The sequence below is a fragment of the Chiloscyllium punctatum genome, chromosome 4, assembly GCF_047496795.1.
Source record: "Chiloscyllium punctatum isolate Juve2018m chromosome 4, sChiPun1.3, whole genome shotgun sequence".
NCBI lineage: Eukaryota > Metazoa > Chordata > Chondrichthyes > Orectolobiformes > Hemiscylliidae > Chiloscyllium > Chiloscyllium punctatum.
This window is the reverse complement of record NC_092742.1, coordinates 31,391,474-31,418,554: the sequence shown is the minus strand read 5'-3', so window position 1 is coordinate 31,418,554 and position 27,081 is coordinate 31,391,474. Positions and strand designations below refer to the sequence as shown.

General features: G+C 41.1%; 2 protein-coding genes across 8 annotated transcripts in view; one reads left to right on the top strand and one right to left on the bottom strand.

Annotated features, from left to right (window-relative positions):
• prima1 (proline rich membrane anchor 1) overlaps nt 1-27,081 on the bottom strand; it is a 349,594-nt gene that overhangs the window by 102,667 nt on the left and 219,846 nt on the right. The gene's annotated exons all lie outside the window — the stretch shown is intronic.
• LOC140476150 (protein unc-79 homolog) overlaps nt 1-27,081 on the top strand; it is a 229,188-nt gene that overhangs the window by 145,119 nt on the left and 56,988 nt on the right. For 5 of the 7 annotated variants that reach the window (XM_072568293.1, XM_072568291.1, XM_072568296.1 and 2 more), the window contains exons 33-36: nt 8,930-9,046; nt 20,525-20,627; nt 21,889-22,029; nt 22,227-22,265. In XM_072568293.1, coding sequence (XP_072424394.1) covers nt 8,930-9,046; nt 20,525-20,627; nt 21,889-22,029; nt 22,227-22,265 — 400 coding nt within the window. Of the gene's footprint in view, nt 1-3,276; nt 3,385-8,929; nt 9,047-20,524; nt 20,628-21,888; nt 22,030-22,226; nt 22,266-27,081 lie in introns of all 7 variants that reach the window. The other 2 variants (XM_072568298.1, XM_072568292.1) reach the window with 2 other exon arrangements.

The following is a 27,081-nucleotide window of genomic DNA, read 5'->3' as shown; positions in this document are numbered from 1 at the left end:
GTCAGGTGAATTGGCCGCACTAAATTGCCAGTAGTGTTAGGTGAAGGGGTAAATGTAGGAGAATGGGTCTGGGTGGGTTACGCTCCGGCGGGTCAGTATGGACTTGTTGGGCCGAAGGGCCTGTTTCCACACTGTAGGGAATCTAATCTAAACATGGAGGTAAACAGTCCGTGATTAAGAAAGCGAATGCAATGTTGTCATTTATCTCAAGAGGGTTGGAATATAAAAGCACCGTTGTGCTGCTGAGACTTTATAAAGCTCTGGTTAGGCCCCAATTGAAGTACTGTGTCCAGTTTTGGTTCCCACACCTCAGGAAGGATATACTGGCACTGGAGCGTGTCCAGTGGAGATTCACACGGATGATCCCTGGAATGGTAGGTCTAACGTGAGGAATGGCTGAGGATCCTGGGATTGTATTCATTGGAGTTTAGAAGATTAAGGGGAGATCTAATAGAAACTTACAAGATAATACATGGCTTGGAAAGGGTGGACGCTAGGAAATTGTTTCCGTTAGGCAAGGAGACTAGGACCTGTGGACACAGCCTTAGAATTAGAGGGGGTAAATTCAGAACAGAAATGCAGAGATATTTCTTCAGCCAGAGAGTGGTGGGCCTGTTGAATTCATTGCCGCAGAGTGCAGTGGAGGTAGGGACGCTAAACGTCTTCAAGGCAGAGATTGATAAATTCTTGATGTCACAAGGAATTAAGGGCTACGGGGAAATTGCGGGTAAGTGGAGTTGAAATGCCCATCAGCCATGATTGAATGGCGGAATGGACTCGATGGGCCGAATGGCCTTACTTCCGCTCCTATGTCTTATGGTCTTATGGCCTTATAGATCTTCCTGCATCTCGCTAGAATTTAACTGGGAGGACAAGTAGATGACTAGCTCCTAGATATCTGATGCTAATCAGTGCAAATTTATTTCTGCCATTTGAACAATGTATTATTACATATTTATAGTTACATCAGTTACTCACTGTGGTGATACTATTGCTTTAAGAGGTGTATTTTGTCCTTTTTTATTGAAGAAAGTTTGAGATAAAGGTTACAAGGAGTCCGCTCAAAGCCAATAGAGTAAACAGCTTGTGAGGCCTTGGGGCTTTTTTGAAACGTTGGAACAATAGAAGCAGCCTCAATCAATGGGATCAAGCTCCCACAGTACTCAAGTTTTGAGTCTTAGCTTTCTCCAGTTCCTGAGGTCTTGAAACTGGATGTGGGAATGCTTATTCCTTTCTCTGTTACAGCTAAAAACTGTGGTTCTCTTCCTGCTGCCAGAATTGCATATGAGACAATCTATTTTATTGAATTTGCCTTTGCCAAAGGTGTGTTGATGGGAGATTACTATACGGGAACAGTTTAGATTAGATTACTTACAGTGTAGAAACAGGCCCTTTAGCCCTGCAAGTCCACACCGACCCGCAACCCACCCATACCCCTACATTTACCCTATCACCTAACACTACGGGCAATTTAGCATGGCCAATTCACCTGACCTGCACATCTTTGGACTGTGGGAGGAAACCCACGCAGACACAGAGAGAATGTGCAAACTCCACACAGTCAGTCGCCTGAGGCAGGAATTGAACCCGTGTCTCTAGCGCTGTGAGGCAGCAGTGCTAACCACTGTGCCACCCAGTTAATTAGTAATAAATATATTATTTTGTTAAGCATTTCTAAAGAGCTAAAATTAAGCCAATTCTTTTCTTTTTATTTTGTCTGTATCTTAACTGTAGTGTAAAAATTAAGTGTGTTTTGCTCAAACTTGAGAAGTTTGACCAATCAAATTGGATCTGGAAGGCAATGCCTTATTCTTACTTTTAAAGTAAGAAAATTAGGGTCTAGACTATCTTCTTAGTATATTTTGTGGGGGGGTTTGATCAGTTCCATAACATTGTAATCTAACTTCAAATAATGTACAGTCTTAGCAATGCATTAAGTAAATAGTTCACTTGTGACATGCAGTTCAGAGTTCTAATCCATCAGTTTATGTGAAGAAAAATGTAGAGCAACAAGTTATAGAATATTTTAATGGAACTAATATGTTTGGTTTCAAATTTTCATAGAATACCCAAGGGTGAGTCTGTATTTTGTGAAAATAAGACAGAAAGCATGTGTGAGTATATAGAGCCACACAAGGTGTGTGTACGAGTGTGTGCGTGTGAGAGTGTGTGCATGTGTGTGTGTGTGTGCGTCTATAGTGTTCTGGATAGGATTCTAAAATAACAGGCTTCATTGTCTGCAATTTCAAAGTTAGCAAAAGATGATCATTTAATAATTTGGTGGATTTAAAAACAATCTATGGATGCCGAGGGAGAACTTCATGCATGTTTTCCTGATCAGCGTAAATTTCAGCTTTGTGTTGAGCTCGCCCTGCACATAAAGCCTGATGTGAGTAGGTAATTTTCCCCATACCTTGTAGTTAAGTTCCTGAGAGGGGAAGATAGAAAATTAAGCATAGTTCCTGCTCTTGATCATGATTGAGGAACTGCTGTTGGAAAATTTAACTGTGTGGGCACAGAATTGTGTCTTGCTTTATTGACTTCTGGGGCAAGTAACTTGCTGTCAGTCACCACTACAGCTTATATCTTACAAATTACCATCTAAGTGGGGCATTGGAAAACATTGAATAAAACAAAGCAGCAATCCCAAACAGATAAGTTAGTGCCTTTCAGAAGAGAAACACAAAATTTAGAAGATGTTAAGAAATGTTTTAATTAGTTTTCTTCATTCATTTTACAAAAGTTTTGTTTTAAATTTTGGTAAATTTGACGCACAAATGAACAAGAGATTAATCAAATTATTTACCTCAAACTCTAAATGCTAATTTCTTAACAAACTGAATCAGGAAGATCCCTCTTTATTCATTAAATAAGGATGTTAATGACTGCTTTCTATGTGTTTTAAGCTGTTCCAAATAATCTTGCAATTGAAAAGTTTTATTTAAAAGTAATGCTTTAACATTAACCCCTTTTAATTGTATATGGAAATTTGTGAAAGAACATTATGTATGTGGAAGACATTCAGTGTCTCAGTTTAACCTTTTTAACCTTTGTGAATAGTGTTTAAGTATTTTGTATTTAGTGCTGACAGCATGAAGAATTATAAAGAAACTGTAATTAAATTTCACAGTCAAATAATAACCAGAACTTATTAGCTAATTTTAAATGATCAGTATTTAATGCTAAGATTCAGCTCAGTTTGTCATGGTGGTTTGCAGTTGTAAAGCTCAGTGAGAGTGAAAAAAGTTATATTCCTGGTACAAAATTGTTTTGCAGATCAGTCTGTTAAAGATCTTTCAGCTCTGGATATGCCAAGAGAATCTGCCTCTGCTCCAACACTAGAAGCAGCTGTGCCAGAGACCAGTTGCCACTCTTCCGTATCAAGTAAACTAATTAAAATACTGTGTGCAAGATGCTTGTCTAATTAGTTCCACACTTTTAATAGTTTCTAACATAGCAGCTTAGTATACGTAAACATCAGTACTATGGCCATGGTAAAGAAAATCCTTGTTTCTGGTCACTTTGTGGATCATCTTCAAAGCTATGATCATCTTGAGTTCTTTAGTTGCTGCTGTCTGCTAGGGATGAATGTCAAGCTGAACTGAGAAGCCATAGTTACTCAAATCAAGCCATTTTACTTGTACTTGTCAGTACATAAGAACATATAGAGAAGCTGGAATAGACGATTCAGTGCTTTAATCTACTTCCCATTCAATGAGATCATGATTGTTCCAATCATGACCTCAACTCCACATTTCCTGCTACCCAGCCACCCTACCACTGCCATAGCTCTTGCCTGCTTTGTCAATCAAATAATCCTTCTAACTCAGCCCTGAATATATGTTGTAAGAACATACATAAGAACATAAGAGCTAGGAGCAGGAGTAGACCATTTGGCTTTTTGAGCCTGCTCCCTCTTCAATAAGATCATGGTTGATCTTTTCATGGCCTCACCTCCACTTATCCGCCTTCACACCATATCCTTAATTCCTTTACTGTTCAAACAATTATCTGACTTTAAATTATAAATATTCAATGAGAAAGACTTAATTACTTCACTGGGCATGGAATTCCACAGATTGACAACTCTGGGTGAAGAAGTTCCTTCTCAATTCAATCCTAAATCTGCTCCCCTAATGTCCTAGTTTTATCGCCAGTGGAAATGTCCTCTCCACTTCTATCTTATCTATTCCCTTCGTAATTTTATATGTGTCTATAAGATCCCCCCTCATTCTTCTAAATTCCAATGAATATAATCCCAGTCTACTCAGTCTCTCCTCATAAGGCAACCCCTTCAACTCCAGAATCAACCTAGTGAACCTTCTCTGCACCCCCTCTAGTGCCAATATATCCTTTCTCTTCCACTCTCTTCTGTCGGACAGAAGTTTGCATTCACGTATGAACTGATTCAAGAACAGCTTCTTCCCTGCTGTCGTTAGACTTCTGAATTTTAAATTTACTGGATGTATGTTTGCTTGCTGAGCTTGGAGGTTCATTTCCAGACGTTTTGTTACCTTACTAGGTAACATCTTCAGTGGGCCTCATGCGAAGCAATGCTAAAGATTCCTGCTTTCTATTTATATTATTTATAAATCCTGTGCCCAGGCCATTCCACTGAACCATAGCCATTACTAGGACTGATTTGATTAAAATGATAGTCAAATATGTGATCTCTCCTATAAAAATGAGCAGCCTACATTATCTGACAGAGCAGCTCAAGGTTACAACTTGAGAAAGCAGCACTGCATCAGCTCAAGTCTGATCCCTAAAGACAAATCTGGAAGCCAAAATAAAAACATGCTGTGAAGAGAAAGCCCAAGAAATCTAACAAAATGCTGATAATTGTGACATGTGAAGTGATTTAAATACCATTAAAGTCAAAGATATAGGGATGGGACTTCCAGATTCAGGTCTCTGGAGTCTATTTCACTTTTAGGAAAATTCAGCCAATTGTACAAAAAAATCAAAACTATCTTGTATATAGAGCAAATAGGATTTTAAATGTGGCAAAAAAAAATTACAGACCAAAAGAATGGACAAAATGCCACTTGTTCACAGGACAGTTTTCTCCTCTTGACAGTGACAATATCATCTGTCGATGCTGAAAAGAAACTTCATGAACAACTTCTCAACTGTGAATTCACAGAGGTGGCTGATACACTCTGGGCTATCCTCCAGAACCCTGTAGTAGAGATGACTGATGAACCAACATCGATGGGACAGCTGCAGCAAACAATCAAACAAATGAAAAAAAGCAACAATTTTGCCCCAGTGGTATTCCAGCTGAGGTCTTCAAAGATGGTAGGCTTTACTTACGTCAAGACTTCATGCGTTTGAACTACAGATTTGAGAGGAAAATCAATTCGCCTACTCCCCTTTTTCCCCATTGACATTAGGAATATGACAATTATGATGATCGTCAAGAAGGTATATCAAGAATTGCTTTGGAATCTATTGAGGTATTTCCTTCTTGACCACAGCAGGTTAAAGTCCTGACACACACACTCCTGAATTCTCTATTTGCTATGGCTGAGGAGATGCTTCCTGAGACATGGTGTGACTTCAGTCTCCCAGAAGAACTTCTAACATGATCTAACATCAATTTTTTTTTAAAAAGTGAGAGCAGTACCAGAACTCTTCATTGCATTCATTGACCTGACCAGAGTAATCGACTCAGTGTATCATGAGGCTGTGTGGATTCTACTCCAAAGATTTGAATATTTGAAACTCCATCACAATCTTGCAGTTGCTTCTTGATGATATGACTGTGACTTTTTAAGTTGAATATCTGAAACAACTTTAGAGTTCAAACTGAAGTCAAATGAGGCTGTGTGATAGCCTCCAGACTATTTGCAATCCACCTGACACTTGCTATTCACTTCATCAAAGATCAACAGCCTCCTGCTGGCAGTATTAAATCATCTTGATGGAACACTCTTAAGCTTCAGCTCCCTTGGTGCCAAAATGCACTGATCACTGAAAACGTATATCTATATTTTGCAGGTCGATGTAGTGTCACTCCCACTCTGCATCAGGTTTGCAAACCACTCTTTTCCTCACTTCCACATGCGAGATACATAGTCTCGTCTTGAAAGTTGCCAAAACAAAACTGATGAATCAACTCCACCAGTCAGATAACTATCACATCTCCCAAGATCTGTTGAAGGAGACACTCTGGAGTATATTAATCCTATACCTCAGAGCCATTTCTGTCAAGGAGCCCCCACTATTGATGGGGAGATCCAAAACTGGAGCAGCAGTGCCAGTTCAGCCTTCTAACAATTACAGCAGTGAGTGATTACAAAATCCGCCACAATGTAACAAGGTTGTAGCACACAGTACAGTTGTTGTCACCATAGTCTTGTACTGCAGTGAGATCTGGACTATGTATAAGTGACACCTAATTTCTCTAGAGAAATTACATCAGCAATGCCTCTGCCACATTCACTGACTTTAATGGGAGGACAAATGCTAGCCGCCTCCTTGAAGCCAACCTCATAGACATTCAGGCAGAACTCCTACAAAATCAACTTCAATTGACTGTCACCAGCTTCTCTTCTCTCGATTCTCAAATGGCCAATCTTTCATGGGAGGGATCAAAATAGCGGAGATTCACATGGATGATTCCTGGAATGGTAGGCCTAACATATGATGAATGGCTGAGGATCCTGGGATTGTATTCATTAGAGTTTAGAAGGTTGAGGGGAGATCTAATAGAAACTTAAAAGATAATGCATGGCTTAGAAAGGGTGGACGCTGGGAAGTTGTTTCTGTTAGGCGAGGAGACTAAGACCCATGAGCATAGCCTTAGATTTAGAGGGGGTCAATTTAGTGGAAATGAGACATTTCTTCAGCCAGGGAGTGGTGGGCCTGTCAAATTCATTGCCATGGAGCGCAGTGGAGGCTGGGACGTTAAATGTCTTCAAGGCAGAGATTGATAAATTCTTGATCTCGCAAGGAATTAAGGACTTTGAGGAGAGTGCAGGTAAGTGGAGTTGAAATGCCAATCAGCCTTGATTAAATGGCGGAGTGGACTCGATGGGTCAAATAGCCTTACTTCCACTCCTATGTCTATGTTCTTATGATCTAAAACACTTCAAGGCACTCTAAAGCTCTCCTTGAAGCATGGTGGCATGGATTTTAATGACTTGAGCATGTGGCAACTCATCCATCAAGCTGCATCATGCTTTAAACCCTAAAAGAAGGAAGGAAAATAAAAATCCCTGACTTCTGGATCACACTACCTCATGTGATGTCCTGCTGTATGTGCCTAAATGTATAGGGTCAAAAATCAACCTTGTTCAGTTACACAAAGTCCTATGTCTGAAACTTATGACCCTGAGTGGTTGTCTTCCTTAAATCTAGGTACAGCCGATGACTACAACTGTTTCACTCAGTTAGAATTTTGGAAAGATTATATATCTTCTCTTTTCTATATGAGAGAAAATGGCCTTACGTACATTTGCAGTGCTGTTTTATGTGTTCTGCGGTATCATTCGTATTGCAAAAAGTACAATTTACACATTTACAATTACCCACTTGGTAGCCAACAAAGTGTTAGTTCTACGTCATATCTAATCATTAGCAATAGTTTTTTTTTGTGTAAAAGTATGCTTCATTTGCTTTTTTATGATCATAAACTCCAGAGTAAAGTTTTACTCACCAGGAACAGTGAGTTCTGTTGGCTTATTTGAAACTTCAGATCGCACCGACCTATTTGGAAAACATGATCCTTCACCTGCAAATACCTGAGCAAAAGTGAACTTTTCTTTACAATTAGATAACATGATTGTTCTGAGCAGAAAAAAAGGATGATTATCTTTTGGCCAAACAGAATATCTTCTGTTTTTAAATGTAAAAATTGTCATTCTAATGAGAAATGTATTAAACTCAGTTTAGGATCTGTTGAAGCTTTGAGGATGATTTTAACCCAACTGGCCAGGCAAGAAACCCATTGAATCAGGGAAAATGCCAGCTTTACACTCCCTTGGCTTCAGTGGGGAGTACAGCAGGAATGGGGGCAGGGTGTAAAGTTTGCTTTGCAGATGATCTTCTGTTTTCTTGTTTTGGTTAAAAGTGGGCTGTTTAATTCTATATATGGATGCATGTGTATGCATGTGTATGTCTGCAATTGTGTGAATAAAAGTCAGTGTATTATGAGGAATGTTCAATTAGCTATGTGTGGTTTTGGTTTTGAATCCACTAATGTCTGCCAGTCTTAAAGATGGAAGGTGAGCATAACTTTTGCATAAATTTTGTGCTGAATCTTCCACTTCATTGTTGTGCTGCACCAGTCTTCAGTTATCTGAAATGTTGCCAAGCTGTGATTGTTTACGGATCAGTATGACACTTTGAATTTGAACGACAGTCGTGAGTTTGAAGTCACATACATATCAGACCTTTTCTTTATCAGTTGTTTCACCTTTCATCTGTTGGTCAGAAAAATTCTGATATGCCAAAAGCCTTTGGCTTACACGGCCAAGAGATTCATGTCTATTCTATTGCTGTAACTTCACTTGAAGAGCAACAGCAATTTTGTTTACAGATTTATAAGGGTTATCTGTGGTGAAGGCTCTGTGTTAATTCTTGGCTGTACATGTATGTCTTTTCATTTTTGTCAATTATATGTCAAATACTGAATTTGATACAGTGGTTAATCAAATTTAAATATGCATTTTAGTGAAGTCAGCTAAGTGAAAATTCTGGATTTTAATCAGCCCATTACTACTGGATCCAGTGTGATGACAGCAGGGACACTGTCCTGAACCCAGTGACTACAGACCTCACTGGAAAGTGGTAACAGAACAGTATTTGTAAAGGAATAAAAAGAAATGATTAACCACTACATTATCATTTACTTGAGCACTGAGTTCCATTTATTTTACATCAGGTCCACCTGTTTCAGTATTTGTTTTTATACCATGTTTAGTTCAATATAGGCAAATGAAAAGGGGATCCCTGGGGGCCCTGACACTGAACCAATTAATGAAGAGACAACTGGAACATCAGTCTAGTGCACCTCACAACATCAGTAGCTGGGACACTGGTTAGTATGTTCTACATTACAATATAGATATAGTCAAACCTTGCTATTGCAAACGTGTGTAGACTGCTGATTCATACCATTGTCATTATGTCATGTTAGAACATTTTGCTGAGCAAGGTGGAGTTTCATGAGAACCAGAGAAAAAAACAACATTCATAATATAGTTTGTTGCAAAGGGTTTGATTATATCTTTCAATAGACAGTTAGTTACATTGTGGAAGAATACTTTTACAAAAGCTGGCTCGTTTTGAATAACAACAATGGCATTGTAGGAATTGAAAATAATTACATTTAAGTTGCTCATTTGCTTTCATGAATTGGTCTCCCATTCTTTGTTAGTTGACTTTTTAAAAGAGCTTCAGTTGAACATAATAGAAGTTTAAATGCTTGAAAATCTTGTTAAAATTAAATGTGTTCTTTGAGCACTTGCATTGTTAAGCAAGCAAACTAAACGATTTCTGAGTATCACAGCATCACATTAGGATCAATTTTTTGATGTTTCTTTTCAATTTATTTGGTCATTAAAAACCTTCAACCCTTCTGACACATTTCCACTGAAATTTGAACAACAGCCTCTGGAAAGGACTGCAGATTGAGCTCAGCTATGTAAACTGATTCCCTTCCTCTGTACATCGTTTCTGATTGGTCCAAACCTGGCTCTGGGGGTAAAAAGGAGAAAGTGAGGACTGCAGATGCTGGAGATCAGAGCTGAAAAATGTGTTGCTGGAAAAGCGCAGCAGGTCAGGCAGCATCCAAGGAGCAGGAGCATCGACGTTTCGGGCATAAGCCCTTCTTCAGGAAGGGCTTATGCCCGAAACGTCGATTCTCCTGCTCCTTGGATGCTGCCTGACCTGCTGCGCTTTTCCAGCAACACATTTTTCAGCTCTGGGGGTAAAAAGGACTGAGAGTGAAGAGAGTTCTTACTTTCCTGACCTTCATGCACTGCCCCTGATCAGAGCAATCACACTTTGTCACTAAATTGTGAACAAAGGGTTCAGGTCAGCTACAGGATCTGGACTCTGAAGAAAATTTAAATTGTCTGTTTTAAATTACCCTACTACAAAGAATGGCCACCAGGGAGCACTGAAACTCTCTACTCACTGAGGGGAAGGATGTAACACTTCAGGCTTTTATTAGATATTCTGTTTCAGAGAATTAAACATTTAAAACATTTTACTGCACAGAAGACAATCATTCAACCCATTACTGCTCCACTGGTTGACAAGTTAGTCTAATATCGCTTCCCAGTTCTTGTTCCATATCTTCATAGGTTACGGTACTTCTCAGGTGTGTATCCCCTTACTTTGTAAAAGTTGTCAGGGTTTCTGTCTATGCTACCCTTTAAGACGTGAGTTGCAGGATTTTTAAAATATTAATTCAGAACATCTGGGCATCACTGGCCAACCCAGTATGTATTTGCCCATCCCTAATTGCCCACATAAGTATGGGTCTCGAATCACATGTAGGTTAGACCAGGTAAGGATGACAGTTTCCTTCCCAAAGGACGTTAGTGAACCAGATGGTTTTTCTGACAATTGACAGTGGTTTCATGGTCTTCATCAGACTCCTAACTCTGGATATTTGTTGAATTCAAATTCCACCGTCTGATTCAAATGGGTTGACAGTCTAGAAATAATGCCATGAGGCTATCATTTCCCACTACTCTCTGGATGAAACAATTTATACTTGAATTCTCTCTGAATCTTTTGTCTCTTACCCTAAATCTCTCACTCCTGAACCAAGGGGATTAAAGCACTCTCACCCGAGCAAGATCCTCGATAATTTTATGCACTTCAGTTATATCTCCCTACATCTTCCTGTGTTCCAAAGAAAGTATCTCTAGCTTACATAACCTTTCGTTATAACTGAAATTCTCCAGTAGAGGTAATATGTGTATAAATCTTCTCTGTCACATCTCTAGCACAATCACATCTTTACTCTAGTGCGGTGAACAGCACTGCAAGTAGCACTTCTGGTGTGGCCAGACAAGTGTTTAGTTTCAGTTTAAAGTCCCAGTTCTAACATATTATGCTTTGGCTATTAAAAGCAGGTGGCTATATGGCTTTTGGGGTTAATAAAGAGAAGTATCCTGTTTGCTTTTTTGAATAATATATCAAATATTCCACATGTCTTTTCATGTCCTCTGAAATGGTGAAAATCCTGGATACCTGTTTTCCTAATCCTAGATATGTCCCTAGTGGAGGAGGAACATGCAATTTCTGTGTTGGTGAAGTGGTCACTGACCCCAGGCTGGGGTTCATGGTGGATGCACTATTTCTGAATTTGCCCCCACGCAGATATCCAGATTTCATTAGCATTTTCACTGTTTGTTATCGTTACTGAAATTCCATATTCTGGTATATATATTTAAAGCAAAATTATGTTGGGGTAATATTATCTGACAGGCGGCCTGGACGGTGCTAGAAATTATGCTGCTCTTCAGGAGCTACTGCTCTGTTGCTAATGACTACATAGCCAACAACATTTTTTTCTTCAATCATAGGAACTAGGTCTTGTTGGCAAGACCAGCATTTATCACATTTCTTTAATTGCCCTTGTGAACACAGTGGTGAGCTGCCTTCTTGAACACAATTGGGTGGCTTACAAGGCTATTTTAGAAAGCAGTTAATTCCTATATCTTTGAACTGGAAAGTAATTTGAAACTTGAATCAGTAACATTGCCATTCCACTCCCTGCATTTTGTTAATTTACCACAAGAGCGTCACAAATAAAAGTAAAAGCTCAAACGTGCAAAAAGTTATTTTTAGTATACTGCTTGAAGAAAAACAAAAGATACTGCTCCATTCACTTAGCTCTTTAACCTAATTGCATTTTATTTCCAAACACATATAATTTTCAGAGCACTTTACTGTTAGCTGTCCTCAATGTTAAGCATAATGCTGGTTTCTATGATGTTTTGCAGCCAGCTGTCAGCTTGATTCAGTTGATAATACTCACACCTGTGCATCAGAGGGTGGTGATTTAAGTTCCACTGCAGGTTTTGATATGTAATCTAGATCGACACATGGTATTGAAGGAGTGTAGCTGCTGTATTTTAAATCATTTAAGTTGCCTGTTTCTCTGTTAAAGTGGATGTAATGGCATCATTTGGAGAGTAGAAATTCTCCCTATCAAATATTCCTTCGCATCCCAACCTATTTTTCTAATCGACCTATTCAGAGATATTTTTACATAGCTCTGAAGCAGGTGGAACTTGAACACTGGCATCCCAGTCCAGAGGTAAGGCTGCTATCACTGCACCACAAGAGGGTTCTTCTCATGATTTTAACCAGACTAACTAACCATCCATCACATTTGCTGCTTATGGGATTTTGCTGTATGTAGAATTATCTACATAACAACAGTGAAGTCATTGTGAAGTACGTTGGAACAAACTGAGATCCCAATTAGATGAAGATGGTAAAAGAGGGGGAGGTGCAGCATTGCTGGTCAAGGTCACTATTACAGTTGCAGAAAGGATGTTTGGGGACTTGTCAACTGAGGTAGTATGGGCTGAGGGCAGAAAAAGGAAAGGAGAGGTCACTCTGTTGGGAGTTTTCAATAGGCCTTCGAAAGTTCCAGAGATGTAGTGGAAAGGATAGCAAAGATGATTCTCGATAGGAGTGAGAGAGACAGGGTAGTTGTCATGGGGGACTTCAACTTTCCAAATATTGACTGGGAACACTATAGTACTAGTACTATAGATGGGTCAGTTTTTCTCCAGTGTGTGCAGGAGGGCTTCCTGACACAGTATGTAGACAGGCCAACAAGGGGCGAAGACACATTAGATTTAGTACTGGGTAATGAGCCCGGCCAGGTGTTAGACTTGGAAGTAGGTGAGCATTTTGGTGATAGCAATCACAATTCTGTTATGTTTACCTTAGTGATAGAAAGGGATAGGTGTATACCACTGGGCAAGAGTTACAGCTGGGGGAAAGGCAATTACGATGCGATTAGGCAAGATTTAGGAAGCATAGGGTGGGGAAGGAAACTGCAGGGGATGGGCACATTAGAAATGTGGAGCTTATTCAAGGAAAAGCTCCTGAGTATCCTAGATGAGTATGTAGCTATCAGGCAGGGAGGAAGCTGTAGAGCGCGGGAGCCGTGGTTTACGAAGGAAGTGGAATCTCTGGTCAAAAGGAAGAAGAAGACTTATGCTAGGATGAGATGTGAAGGCTCAGTTAGGGCGCTTGAGGGTTACAAGGTAGCCAGGAAAGAGCTAAAGAGAGAGCTCAGAAGAGCCAGGAGGAGACATGAGAAGTTGTTGGCGGATAGGATCAGAGTAAACCCTAAGGCTTTCTATAGGTCTTTAAGGAATAAAAGAATGATGAGAGTAAGATTAAGGCCAATCAAGGATAGTAGTGGGAAGTTGTGTGTGGAGTCAGGGGAAGCACTAAATGAACATTTTTCGACAGTATTCACCCTAGAAAACGACAATGTTGTTGAGGAGAATACTGAGATACAGGCTACTAGACTAGGTGTGATTGAGGATCACAAGGAGGAGGTATTAGAAATCCTGCAGAGTGTGAAAATAGATAAGTCCCCTGGGCCGGATGTGATTTATCCTAGGATCCTCTGGGAAGCCAGGGAGGAGATTGCTGAGCTTTTTGGAATTGATCTTTAAATCATCATTGTCTACAGGAATAGTGCCAGAAGACTGGAGGATAGCAAATGTGGTTCCCCTGTTCAAGAAGGGGAGTAGAGACAACCCTGGTAATTATAGACCAGTGAGCCTTACTTCAGTTGTTGGTAAACTGTTGGGAAAGGTTATAAAAGATAGGATTTATAATCATCTAGAAAAGAATAATTTGATTAGGGATAGTCAGCACGGTTTTGTGAAGGGTAGGTTGTCCCTCACAAACCTTATTGAGATTTTGAGAAGGTGACCAAACAGGGAGATGAGAATAAACTGGTTGATGTAGTGTATATGGGTTTCAGCAAGGCATTCAAGAAGGTTAACCCACAGTAGGCTATTGTACAAAATGCGGAGGAATGGGCTTGTAGGAGATATAGCATTTTGGATCAGTAATTGGCTTGCTGAAAGAAGACAGATGGGAAATGTTCATCCTGGAGTCCAGTTACTAGTGGTGTACCGCAAGGGTCGATGTTGGATCCTCTGCTGTTCGTCATTTCTATAAACGACCTGGATGAGGGCGTAGAAGGGTGGGTTAGTAAATTTGCAGACACTAAGGTCGGTGGAGTTGTGGATAGTGATGAAGGATGTTGTAGGTTACAGAGAGACATAGATAAGCTGCAGAGCTGGTCTGAGAGGTGGCAAATGGAGTTTAATGCAGACAGATGTGAGGTGATTCACTTTGTTCGGAGTAACCGGAATGCCAAGTACTGGGCTAATGGTAAGATTCTTGGTAGTGTAGGTGAGCAGAGAGATCTTGGTGTTCAGATACACAGATCTTTGAAAGTTGCCACCCAGGTTGACAGGATTGTTAAGAAGACATACAGTGTTTTAGCTTTTATTAATAGAGGGATCGAGTTCCGGAACCATGAGGTTATGCGACAGCTGTCAAAACTCTGCTGCGGCCGCACTTGGTGTATTGTGTACAGTTCTGGTCACCGCATTATAAGAAGGATATGGAATCTTTGGAAAGGGTGCAGAGGAGATTTACTAGGATGTTGCCTGGTATGGAGGGAAGGTCTTACGAGGAAAGGCTGAGGGACTTGAGGCTGTTTTCGTTGGAGAGAAGAAGGTTGAGAGGTGACTTAATAGAGACATATAAGATAATCAGAGGGTTAGATAGGGTGGACAGGGAGAGCCTTTTTCCAAGTATGATGACAGCGAGCACGAGGGGGCATAGCTTTAACTTGAGGGGTGATAGATATAGGACAGATGTCAGAGATAGTTTCTTTACTCAGGCAGTAGTAAGGGTATGGAATGCTTTGCCTGCAACGGTAGTAGATTCGCCAACTTGAAGTACATTTATGTCGTCATTGGACAAGCATATGGATGTACATTGAAAAGTGTAGGTTAGATGGGCTTCAGATTGGTATGACAGGTCGGTGCAACATCGAGGGCCGAAGGACCTGTACTGCGCTGTAATGTTCTATGTTCTAAACTAGATCGCATCCTTTCTAAATCTGCTCCTGTGCCACTCATTAAGTTGTAAGAATGGCACAGGAGCAGACCATTTGGCACAGATGGTTTTTGCCAGTGTTGTTTATGCTATACATGAGCCTCCTCCCATCTGTTTTCTTTGCAATTTGTGATTTTAATTACTTTGGTGAAGGTTTTGCACATTTTCTGACTTTTTTATTCCACCATCTACTTTGAACTCCCCACTTGGCTGGATAAGCGCAGCTCCAACAACACTCAAGAAGCATGACTCCATCCAGGACAAAGCAGCCTGCTTGATTGGCACCACATCCACAAACGTTCATTCCCTTCATCACAGGCGCACAGTAGCAGCAGTGTATATGATCTACAAGATTCACTGTTGTAATTCACTAAGACTTCTCAGACAGAACCTTCCAATCGCACAATTTCTACCATCTAGAAGGACAAGGGCAGCAGATACATAGGAACACCATAACATACAAGTTCACCTGCAAGCCACATCCCAACCTAACTTGGGCGTGTATTGTCGTGCCTTTATTGTTTTGGGACAAAATCCTGGAACTCCTCTAGCAGCACCGTAGGTGTCCGCACAATACAAGGACTGCAGTGATTCAAGAATGTAGTTCACCAGCACTTTATCCAGAGCAATAAGAGATAGGCAAAATGCTGGCTTAGCCAGTAACACTCACATCTCAGGAATGAAGAAAAAAACACGTCATTTGTTTCTCTGTAAGTTGCTGCAACAAATAGGAAAATTCATGTTGATTTCTGAAGTCAAAATTAATGCAGAGTTTAAAATAAAAATCAGATAAAAAGCCATGATAAATTTTAACCATCATGTGGATATTATATTTGGAGTCTTGCTGATAGAATCTGTTTGAATTGTACCAGATATACAGTGTATGAGTACTAGAATAGCTTTTTTATTCTAGTACTAATATACTGTATATCTGGTACAATGTGAAGAGCATTACGTTTTATGATTGATTTTATAACTTTTGCGACCATAATTCTATTCGTTTTAAAATAGTGATGGAAAAGGATAGACCAGATCTAAAAGTTTAAGTTCTAAATTGGAGAAAGGCCAGTTTTGACGGTATTCGGCAAGAACTTTCGAAAGCTGATTGGAGGCAGATGTTCGCAGGTAAAGGGACGGCTGGAAAATGGGAAGCCTTCAGAAATGAGATAACAAGAATCCAGAGAAAGTATATTCCTGTCAGGGTGTAAGGAAAGGCTGGTAGGTATAGGGAATGCTGGATGACTAAAGAAATTGAGGGTTTGGTTCAGAAAAAGGAAGCATATGTCAGGTATAGACAGGATAGATCAAGTGAATCCATAGAAGAAAATAAAGAAAGTAGGAATATACTTAAGAGGGAAATCAAGAGGGCAAAACGGAGAAATGAGATAGCTTTGGCAAATAGAATTAAGGAGAATCCAAAGGGCTTTTACAAATATATTAAGGACAAAAGGGTAACTAGGGAGAGAACAGGGCCCCACAAAGATCAGCAAGGCGGCCTTTGTGTGGAGCCACAGAAAATGGGGGAGATACTAAATGAATATTTTGCATCAGTATTTACTGTGGTAAAGGATCTGGAAGCTATAGACTGTGGGGAAATAGATGGTGACATCTTGCAAAATGTCCAGATTACAAAGAGGAAGTGCTGGATTTCTTGAAACGATTAAAGGTAGATAAATCCTCAGGACCTGATCAGGTGTACCCAAGAACTCTGTGGGAAGATATAGAAGTAATTTCTGGGCCTCTTGCTGAGATATTTGTATCATCGATAGTCACAGGTGAGGGGCCGGAAGACTGGAGTTTGGCAAACGTGGTGCCACTGTTTAAGAAGGGCAGTAAAGACAAACCAGGGAACTATAGGCCGGTGAGCCTGACCTCGGTGGTGGGCACGTTGTTGGAGGGAATCCTGAGGGACAGGATGTACATGTATTTGGAAAGGCAAGGACTGATTTGGGATAGTCAACATGGCTTTGTGCGTGGGAAATCATGTCTCACAAACTTGATTGAGTTTTTTGAAGACGTAACAAAGAAGGTTGATGAGGGCAGAGCAGTAGATGTGATCTATATGGACTTCAGTTAGGCGTTCGACAAGGTTCCCCATGGGAGACTGATTAGCAAGGTTAGATCTCATGGAATACAGGGAGAACTAGCCATTTGGATACAGAACTGGCTCAAAGGTAGAAGACACAGGGTGGTGGTGGAGGGTTATTTTTCAGACAGGAGGCCTGTGACCAGTGGAGTGACACAAGGATCGGTTCTGGGCCCTCTACTTTTTGTCATTTACATAAATGATTTGGATGTGAGCATAAGAGGTACAGTTAGTAAATTTGCAGATGACACCAAAATTGGAGGTGTAGTGGACAGCGAAGAGGGTTACCTCAGATTACAACAGGATCTGGACCAGATGGGCCAATGGTCTGAGAAGTGGCAGATGGAGTTTAATTCAGATAAATGCGAGGTGCTGCATTTTGGGAAAGCAAATCTTAGCAGGACTTATACACTTAATGGTAAGGTCCTAGGGAGTGTTGCTGAACAAAGAGACCTTGGAGTGCAGGTTCATAGCTCCTTGAAAGTGGAGTTGCAGGTCGATAGGATAGTGAAGAAGGCATTTGGTATGCTTTCCTTTATTGGTCAGAGTATTGAGTACAGGAGTTGGGAGGTCGTGTTGCGGCTGTGCAGGACATTGGTTAGTTCACTTTTGGAATATTGCATGCAATTCTGGTCTCCTTCCTATCGGAAAGATATTGTGAAACATGAAAGGATTCAGAAAAGATTTACAAGGAAGTTGCCAGGGTTGGAGGAACTGAGCTACAGGGAGAGGCTGAACAGGCTGGGGCTGTTTTCCTTGGAGCGTTGGAGGCTAAGGGGTGTGCTTATAGAGGTTTGCAAAATTATGAGGGGCATGGATAGGATAAATAGGTAAAGTCTTTTCCCTGGGGTCGGGGAGTCCAGAACTAGAGGGCATAGGTTTAGGGTGAGAGGGGAAACATATAAAAGAGACCTAAGGGGCAACTTTTTCATGCAGAGGGTGGTACGTGTATGGAATGATCTGCCAGAGGATGTGGTGGAGGCTGGTACAATTGCAACATTTAAGAGACATTTGGATGGGTATATGAATAGGAAAGGTTTGGAGGGATATGGGCCAGGTGCTGGCAGGTGGGACTAGATTGGGTTGGGATATCTGGTCGGCATGGACGGGTTGGACCGAAGGGTCTGTTTCCGTGCTGTACATCTCTATGACTCTATGACTCTATGTCTATGCAGTTAATTAGCTGTCAATTTCATTTGGGAAATAACACTCCAGCTGTTTCTCTGATATGACTACTGCTATTTCAAAGTTATTGGTTCCAGTATATTGCTGACAGCTCCATTGAAATGAGCTAGTTGGACTTGCTGAACTCAGCAGCAGGAAGACCCTTTTGTTGTTTTATTTTTCTGTCCACTGGCCTTATCAAATCTGAAAACTTTGCTTCCATCTTCCCATTTGCGACACAAGGCTCAGTGGGTTAAATCATCCCATTCTGTGGCATTGATCTTTCACTGTTTCTGTGAGTATTCAGGTTGGTACTTATCCATTGGCATTGCAATTATCAAGTACATAGACATGACATCCAAATGTACAGGCACATTACACTCAATTTTAAGAAAGGCCCGATATGCACACTTTTCTATAATTAGTGAACTTAAGGATATAATTGGGAAATATATTTTTGATAAAAAGTCTGTTGGTCCACTAATTTGGGCTACATACAAGAAAAGCAGTTAATCTTAATTCTTAAGGCCTATTTTGGCATGTCATAAATGATTATAGCTTAAAAATGTGTTGCTGGAAAAGCGCAGAATGTCAGGGCTTATGCCCGAAATGTCGATTCTCCAGCTCCTTTGATGCTACCTGACCTGCTGCGCTTTTCCAGCAACACATTTTAAAGCTCTGATCTCCAGCATCTGCAGTCCTCACTTTCTCCTCATAAATGATTACAGACATGTGCATTTGTAATTTATAAAACTAAACAAAGCATTATGTTGAATATGCACCCATTCATAGTGCAAATGTTTATTACGGATATACCAATCCAAGTGAGCCCTTCAATCTTCTCTTATGTATGTTCTGCTCTTCAGCCCGCTAATTTATTTAAGAGCAGGGGTGCACATAAATGAAAGCAGTTTGCCAGGACCCTCCTGCCAATCCCAACCTGTCCTTCATCTTGCAGGGATAGGGTAAGATATCGGACAGGTTGCCTGACGTCCAGCTATTAAAACACTTAAGTAGGCAGTTCACTACTAAATAAGTACCTCGGTTTGCCTCTGGTGCTCATTTTTGGTTGGGGGGAAAGCGTTTCGGGGGCGGGTGTTCCCTATGCCCATTGGGGGGGCATTACATGATTGTACCCCTGTTTGTACCCCCCTCACTCTCACCTGAGCTCAGCTCTCCCCTTGCGGGAGTCTCCCAACCTTGCCCATTGATAGACTTCAGGCAAATCCAGGGACTATAAGACATTATTACGTCTTCCTCTGCTCTCCTTTTAGTCCCATAGTGGCCACTAATCTCTTAGAATGTGAGTACCAGATTTCTGATTGGTGCTGTGCTAATGGACATAATAGGAGAAAGTGAGGACTGCAGATGCTGGAGGCCAGAGTTGAAAAGTGTGGTGCTGGAAAAGCGCAGCAGGCCAGGCAGCATCCGAGGAGCAAGACAATCGCCTTTTCGGGCATAAGCCTGATGAAGGGCTTATGCCCAAAACGCCGATTCTCCTGCTCCTCAGATGCTGCCTGGCCTGCTGTGCTTTTCCAGCACCACACTTTTCAACTAGTGGACATAATAGCTGAGGGAAGGTCATCTGTACCCCTGTAAATCCACTATATGACTTTACTCTTACACTTTTCAAAAATTCTACTTCCTTCCATGTTCAATAACAGATGTCACATTCATCAACAAAGATTAGTCAGTTAATCAGCTAAGATTTTGTCACTTAAAAGTTTGGTAAAATATTTAAAAGGTTCCATCTCTCAATTCAACTGTGTTTTGCGACAACAGAGCCAAATTTGTGGTGCTTTTACCAAACAGTTTTACAATACCAAACACAAAGCTTTGTTATGTTGCTTTACCTGACACCATTTAATTTCATTGTTAAGCACAGAATCTAAGTTCTGGCTGGATGCCTCACCAAGTTCCCACTAACATAAAACTTGTAAAATGATGCTTGAAAGCAGTTTTACTAATTTGATTATGTTCGTTGTAATTTGGAAAAGTTCTTTATGACTTTATTTATTTTTACAGTATTAAATCTTGTGAAAAGTGAGCAAAAACGCTCTTCTTTAGACAGATTTAAGTATTTTAGTATTTCGCTTGTATACACATTCCAGCGTTTGTAACTGCTTTTTATCTTTACAGGTGCAACAAAATCTAGTTTGCTTTCAGCACAGAGCATAGTCAGTATGTTTGTTCCTGCACCAGAAGAATTTACAGATGATCAGCCAACACTAATGTCTGACAGGTAAGGTAATTTATTAACTGCCTTTATGACTTCATCTGAAGGATTATAAAACATGAATTGCAGATGTAGGAAAAGTGAAGGCACATGAAATGGACTTGCATTTTTAAAGATGTTGCCTGCTAAAGCAATTCTCAAATCAAATATTGTGAAGGAGTTGTTTTACAAAGACTTAGGCATAACTCACTTGCACCATTGAGAACTGTGCTTTGCTATTTTTTTTTGTTTACTGCTTAGCCTCATCGTTCTGGATAAATGTTGGCAGTGAGGAAGTTCATAAACTACTAGTGTGATTTTATAAGTTGCATTGAGAAACAAGAGAGTGTGGCTGGAAAATGGCCCCCTCAATATTTACAGCTTTTGAAGGTAGAAGCAGTGCGGTAAAATGCAGCATACAATACCTTACTAAAAGGGGACCAAATGCAAAATAAATAGAAATAAGAATTGAATATTGTATAAGTGGTACGGAGTTGTCACATGGTAACTATGCATGTCATAACTCCACCAAGTAACATTATACTTTTGTAATTGCACAGAATCTCATGTAGATTAGAGAAGGTTCGGGGAATACCTGACAGAGGTGTACGAGCTTATGAGGGACATGGACTGGGTAAAAGAAAGCAGATATTCCCTTTAGTTGAAGAGTCACTAACAAGGGGGCATAATTTAAAGTGAACAGCAGGAGATTTAGAGGGGATTTGAGGAACCATAACATTCAAGACTATGGCCTTCTGCAAGACAGTGAGGCTAGTGTGGGTAACAGTATATCAGTACAGAGTCAATGGGCCCACAGGCCTCTTTGAACCACATGATGTTATGATGGAGTGAATTATAGGACAATTCAGCAGTTTTTGTGGTGTATGGACCACACTGATTTAGGATGCTTTCTTGGTAGGATTAACACTTATACTTTTAATCTACATCAATGACTCCCATTCAGATTTGAAGCTACTGATGAAATTCACATAACAAAGAACAATTACTTCATCAAACCTTATCACAGTTAAGAAGATTGTCAGAACCAGGTCAACCTAATTTTGCAAGTTGGTTGCATGTAAGGCCAAGTGCTCCTTATTGTAGATGTGTGGATAGGTTCCAAATGCTCTTGGCACCCAAGGCCCCATGAATTCTTAATCCAGCTTTTGTAAGTTTTACAGACTGCTATTGTGGAATTTGAATTCATAGATAGTGGACTTATAGTTCACACCCAGACTTATACTTTTAGTGTTGAAGAAGATTCTAACATTTTCATTCTTTGTTACAGATGTCTTGACTGTGGGGCTGTTCTTGAAGAGTATGATGAAGAAACGTTGGGGTTGGCTATTGTTGTACTTTCAACATTCACTCACTTGAGCCCAGACTTAGCTGCTCCCTTGCTGCTTGATATTCTGCAGTCAGTTGGAAGGTAACCACAGTTCGTAATATCTTGTTTGAACTGTGTTAATGAAACTATGAAAATGAGTTGCCTACAGTGAATATTTTATCAAAACAGCAATGCCTGTATTTTTCTGACACATGAATCATTGTTTCGAAGTGAAAGTAACTGAGTAACTCATTTGTTGTGTGCTAATGAGTAACAATCCTGATGATTTTTTGTTTCAGATTGGCGTCAAGCACTCTTTTCTCTGGTCAAGCAGAAAGGTATTTGCTTGCCTTTGTTGTTATAATAATGTATGCAAAAACTTTTGTGTTTCTATTATTTTTTGCAAAATGTCCCACCCTGAATCCATCGCCCGTCATAAAACCGATTTAAGCCTTTTGTACTTCTTTTCATGTCTTTGTTCAGTAGCTGAGGGACAAGGAAGAGTCATTGGTCTTTGTTGATCATTGATTTTCAGTAATGCTGCTGTTTTGGCCAGGAATAGATGGAATTGCATTGAACCAGAAGGGCTGTCTGTCTGATGTTTCCTGCTTCATTGAAGGGAACATGTCACCAGCATATGGTTCAGAGCAGGAATGCACGATTACACTCTGAGTTTGCCATTTATTCATAGTGCAGTGTGCAGCAATTGTTTGACCCTTTTTCTTTCATACATCTACAAATACCTTTTATTGCAGAGAGGAGACAGGCTGGAGATTTTTATTTGGTAGACTTTGAACTGCTGCTTGTCTATTTCATACCTGAAAACAAGATGCCTGCATTTTAAAATTGACGACACGCTTCAAAGGAGGGAGGTGGGCTGGCTTTGTGGCTACCTCTTGAATGGCCATGGTCCTCCTGATGCTGTTTCAATACAGGCCTATAAATGAATGTGGAACAAGATTGCTTTATATGCCAGTCAGGCTTGTATAGTAGAAATATACCCACATTTACAATTTTCAGCCACAAATGGCACAGTATGCAGCCATTTGTCTCAGGCCTTGGCAAGGAGGAGGCAGGCAAACAACTAATTGGAGGGATTCAAACATGCAATTTCAGGAAAGATTGGCACTAATTTGGAAGGCAACAAATTCAGGGTCTTTGGAGAAAAAAAAGGAAGTTGGAGATGGGCAGCAGTTTGCAAGAATGGTGGGATCAAGAATAGGTACAGAAAGTCCTACAGCGCAGGTCTGAGGTAATGGATGAGCTCCTACCTAACTGCTTCGAGTTGATGGACTGGTCCATATTCAAGAGCACAGTGACCAACCTAAATGTGTATGCTTCGTCAATAAGTGTGTAGAGGACCATGTGGCAAAGAAGTTAGTCCAAGTGTTCCCTAAGGAAGCCATGAATGAACCGGAAGACCCACTCCCTACTGAAGTCCAGGTCTGAGGCTTTCAAGTCAGGTGACCCTGACCTGTACAGGAAATCTAGGTACTACCTTTGCAAATCCATTCAGGGACACCAAGAGACAATACCAGACTAAATTAGCATTTCAGACTAACCACACGAATGCATGCTGATTGTGGCCATGTTGTTATGGGCTACAAAGCGAGCCCAGACCAGCTAGTGGGAGTATTTGCAGATATCTTTAACATCTCCTTACTATGTGTTTCCTACTTGCGTCAAAACCATCATCATCATGGTGCCAAAGAAAAATCAGGAAATGTGCCTTAATGACTATGTTTGCAGGTAAAGGGATGGCTGGAAAATGGGAAACCTTCAGAAATGAGATAACAAGAATCCAGAGAAAGTATATTCCTGTCAAGGTGAAAGGGAAGGCTGGTAGGTATAGGGAATGCTGGATGACTAAAGAAATTGAGGGTGTGGTTAAGAAAAAGAAGGAAGCATATGTCAGGTAAAGACAGGATCGAGTGAATCCTTAGAAGAGTATAAAGAAAGTAGGAATATACTTAAGAGGAAAATCAAGAGGGCAAAACGGGGACATGAGATAGCTTTGGCAAATAGAATTAAGGAGAATCCAAAGGGTTTTTACAAATATATTAAGGACAAAAAGGTAACTAGGGAGAGAATAGGGCCCCTCAAAGATCAGCAAAGTGGCCTTTGTGTGGAGCCACAGAAAATGGGGGAGATACTAAATGAATATTTTGCATGAGTATCTACTGTGCAAAAGGATATGGAAGATATAGACTGTAGGGAAATAGGTGGTGACATCTTGCAAAATGTCCAGATTACAGAGAAGGAAGTGCTGGATTACTTGAAACGGTTAAAAGTGGATAAATCCCCAGGACCTGATCAGGTGTACCGGAGAACTCTGTAGGAAGCTAGAGAAGTGATTGCTGGGCCTCTTGCTGAGATATTTGTATCATCGATAGTCACAGGTGAGGTGCCAGAAGACTGGAGTTTGGCAAACATGGTGCCACTGTTTAAGAAGGGCGGTAAAGACAAGCCAGGGAATTATAGACCAGTGAGCCTGACGTCGGTGGTGGGCACGTTGTTGGAGGGAATCCTGAGGGACAGGATGTACATGTATTTGGAAAGGCAAGGACTGCTTTGGGATAGTCAACATGGCTTTGTGCGTGGGAAATCATGTCTCACAAACTTGATGTAATCTATATGGACTTCAGTAAGGCATTCAACAAGGTTCCCCATGGGAGACTGATTAGCAAGGTTGAATCTCATGGAGTACAGGGAGAACTAGACATATGGATACAGAACTAGCTCAAAGGTAGAAGACACAGGGTGGTGGTGGAGGGTTGTTTTTCAGACTGGAGGCCTGTGACTAGTGGAGTGACACAGGGATCGGTTCTGGGCCCTCTATTTTTTGTCATTTGCATAAATGATTTGGATGTGAGCATAAGAGGTACAGTTAGTAAATTTGCAGATGTCACTAAAATTGGAGGTGTAGTGGACAGTGAAGAGGGTTACCTCAGATTACAACAGGATCTGGACCAGATGGGCCAATGAGCTGAGAAGTGGCAGATGGAGTTTAATTCAGATAAATGCGAGGTGCTGCATTTTGGGAAAGCAAATCTTAGCAGGACTTTTACACTTAATGGTAAGGCCCAAGGGAGTGCTGTTGAACAAAGAGACCTTGGAGTGCAGGTTCATAGCTCCTTGAAAGTGGAGTTGCAGGTAGATAGGATAGTGAAGAAGGCATTTGGTATGCTTTCCTTTATTGGTCAGAGTATTGAGTACAGGAGTTGGGAGGTCATGTTGTGACTGTGCAGGACATTGATTAGGCCACTGTTGGAATATTGCGTGCAATTCTGATCTCCTTCCTATTGGAAAGATGTTGTGAAACTTGAAAAGGTTCATAAAAGATTTACAAGGATGTTGCCAGGGTTGGAGGATCTGAGCTATAGGGAGAAGCTGAACAAGCTGGGCTGTTTTCCCTGAAGCGTCGGAGGCTGAGGGGTGACCTTATAGAGGTTTACAAAATTATGAGGGGCATGGATAGGATAAATAGATAAAGTCTTTTCCCTGGGGTCGGGGAGTTCAGAACTAGAGGGCATAGGTTTATGGTGAGAGGGGAAAGATATAAAAGAGACCTAGGGGGCAACTTTTTCATGCAGAGGGTGGTACATGTATGGAATGAGCTGCCAGAGGATGTGGTGGAGGCTGGTACAATTGCAACATTTAAGAGGCATTTGGATGGGTTTATAAATAGGAAGGGTTGAGAGGAATATGGGACAAGTGCTGGCAGGTGGGACTAGATTGGGTTGGGATATCTGGTCGGCATGGACGGGTTGGACTGAAGGGTCTGTTTCCATGCTGTACATCTCTATGACTCAGTGACTCTATGACTACTGCTCAGTGGCTCTGACCTCCATCATTATAAAGTACTTTGAGAGCTTAGTAATGGCCCAGATCAAATCCAGCCTCCTGTTTGCTTTGATCCACAACAATGCACCTCCTGTCACAACAGATGGGCGGCACGGTGGCACAGTGGTTAGCACTGCTGCCTCACAGCGCCTGAGACCCGGGTTCAATTCCCGCCTCAGGCGACTGACTGTGTGGAGTTTGCACGTTCTCCCCGTGTCTGCGTGGGTTTCCTCCGGGTGCTCCGGTTTCCTCCCACAGTCCAAAGATGTGCAGGCCAGGTGAATTGGCCATGCTAAATTGCCCATAGTGTTAGGTAAGGGGTAAATGTAGATGTAGGGGTATGGGTGGGTTACGCTTCGGCGGGGCGGTGTGGACTTGTTGGGCCGAACGGCCTGTTTCCACACTGTAAGTAATCTAATCTAGTAATCTAATCTAATCTAATCTAGATCCATGGCTAATGCCATCTCCCTGGCCTGCACCCATTCCTGGAACATCTGGATAACAAGGGCACCTGTGTCAGACTCCTATTTATTAACTGTAGCTCCATGTTCAGCAACACATTTCCTACCAAACTCATCTGCAATCTCTGAGACCTAGGACTCTGTTCCCCTAACTGCAGCTGGATGTTCCTGACCTGTAGACCGCGACCAGTAAGGATAGGTGACAACACCTCCTCCACAACAATCCTCAATACCAGTGCCCTGTGAGGCTGAATACTCAGCCCCTTACTATACTACTTTTTCACTCACAACTGTGTGGCTGAATTCTGCTTCAACTCCATTTTCAAGTTTGCTGATGACACACTTTAGTGGTTGGATCTAAACAAACAATGAGACAGCGTACAGGAACAAGATAGAGAGCTTAGTGACATGGTGTAAAGGCACCAATCTCTCCTGCAACATCAGCAAAATGGAAGAGTTGGTCATCAACTTAAGGAAGTGGAGTGGAGGTCATATCATTGTCTTTATCAACAATGCTGAGGTGGAGATGGTTGAGAGCTTCAAGTTCCCTGGAGTAAATATGACTAAGAATTTGTTCTGGTCCATCCCCAACAATGTTATGGTCAAGAAAGCACAACGACTGCCTTTCCTCAGAAGACTAAGGAAGTTCAGCGTGTCCACAATGACTTTTCCCAGTTTTTGCAGATACCCAATGGAATCCTATCAGGATACATTATAGCTTGGTAAAGCAACTGTTCTGCCCAAGATTGCAAGAAATTACAGAGTTGTGAATGTAGCCCAATCCATGCCAACTAGCTTTCCATCCATTGACTCCATCAGATGGCGTGTGTTTTGTGGTAAGCATAAATTC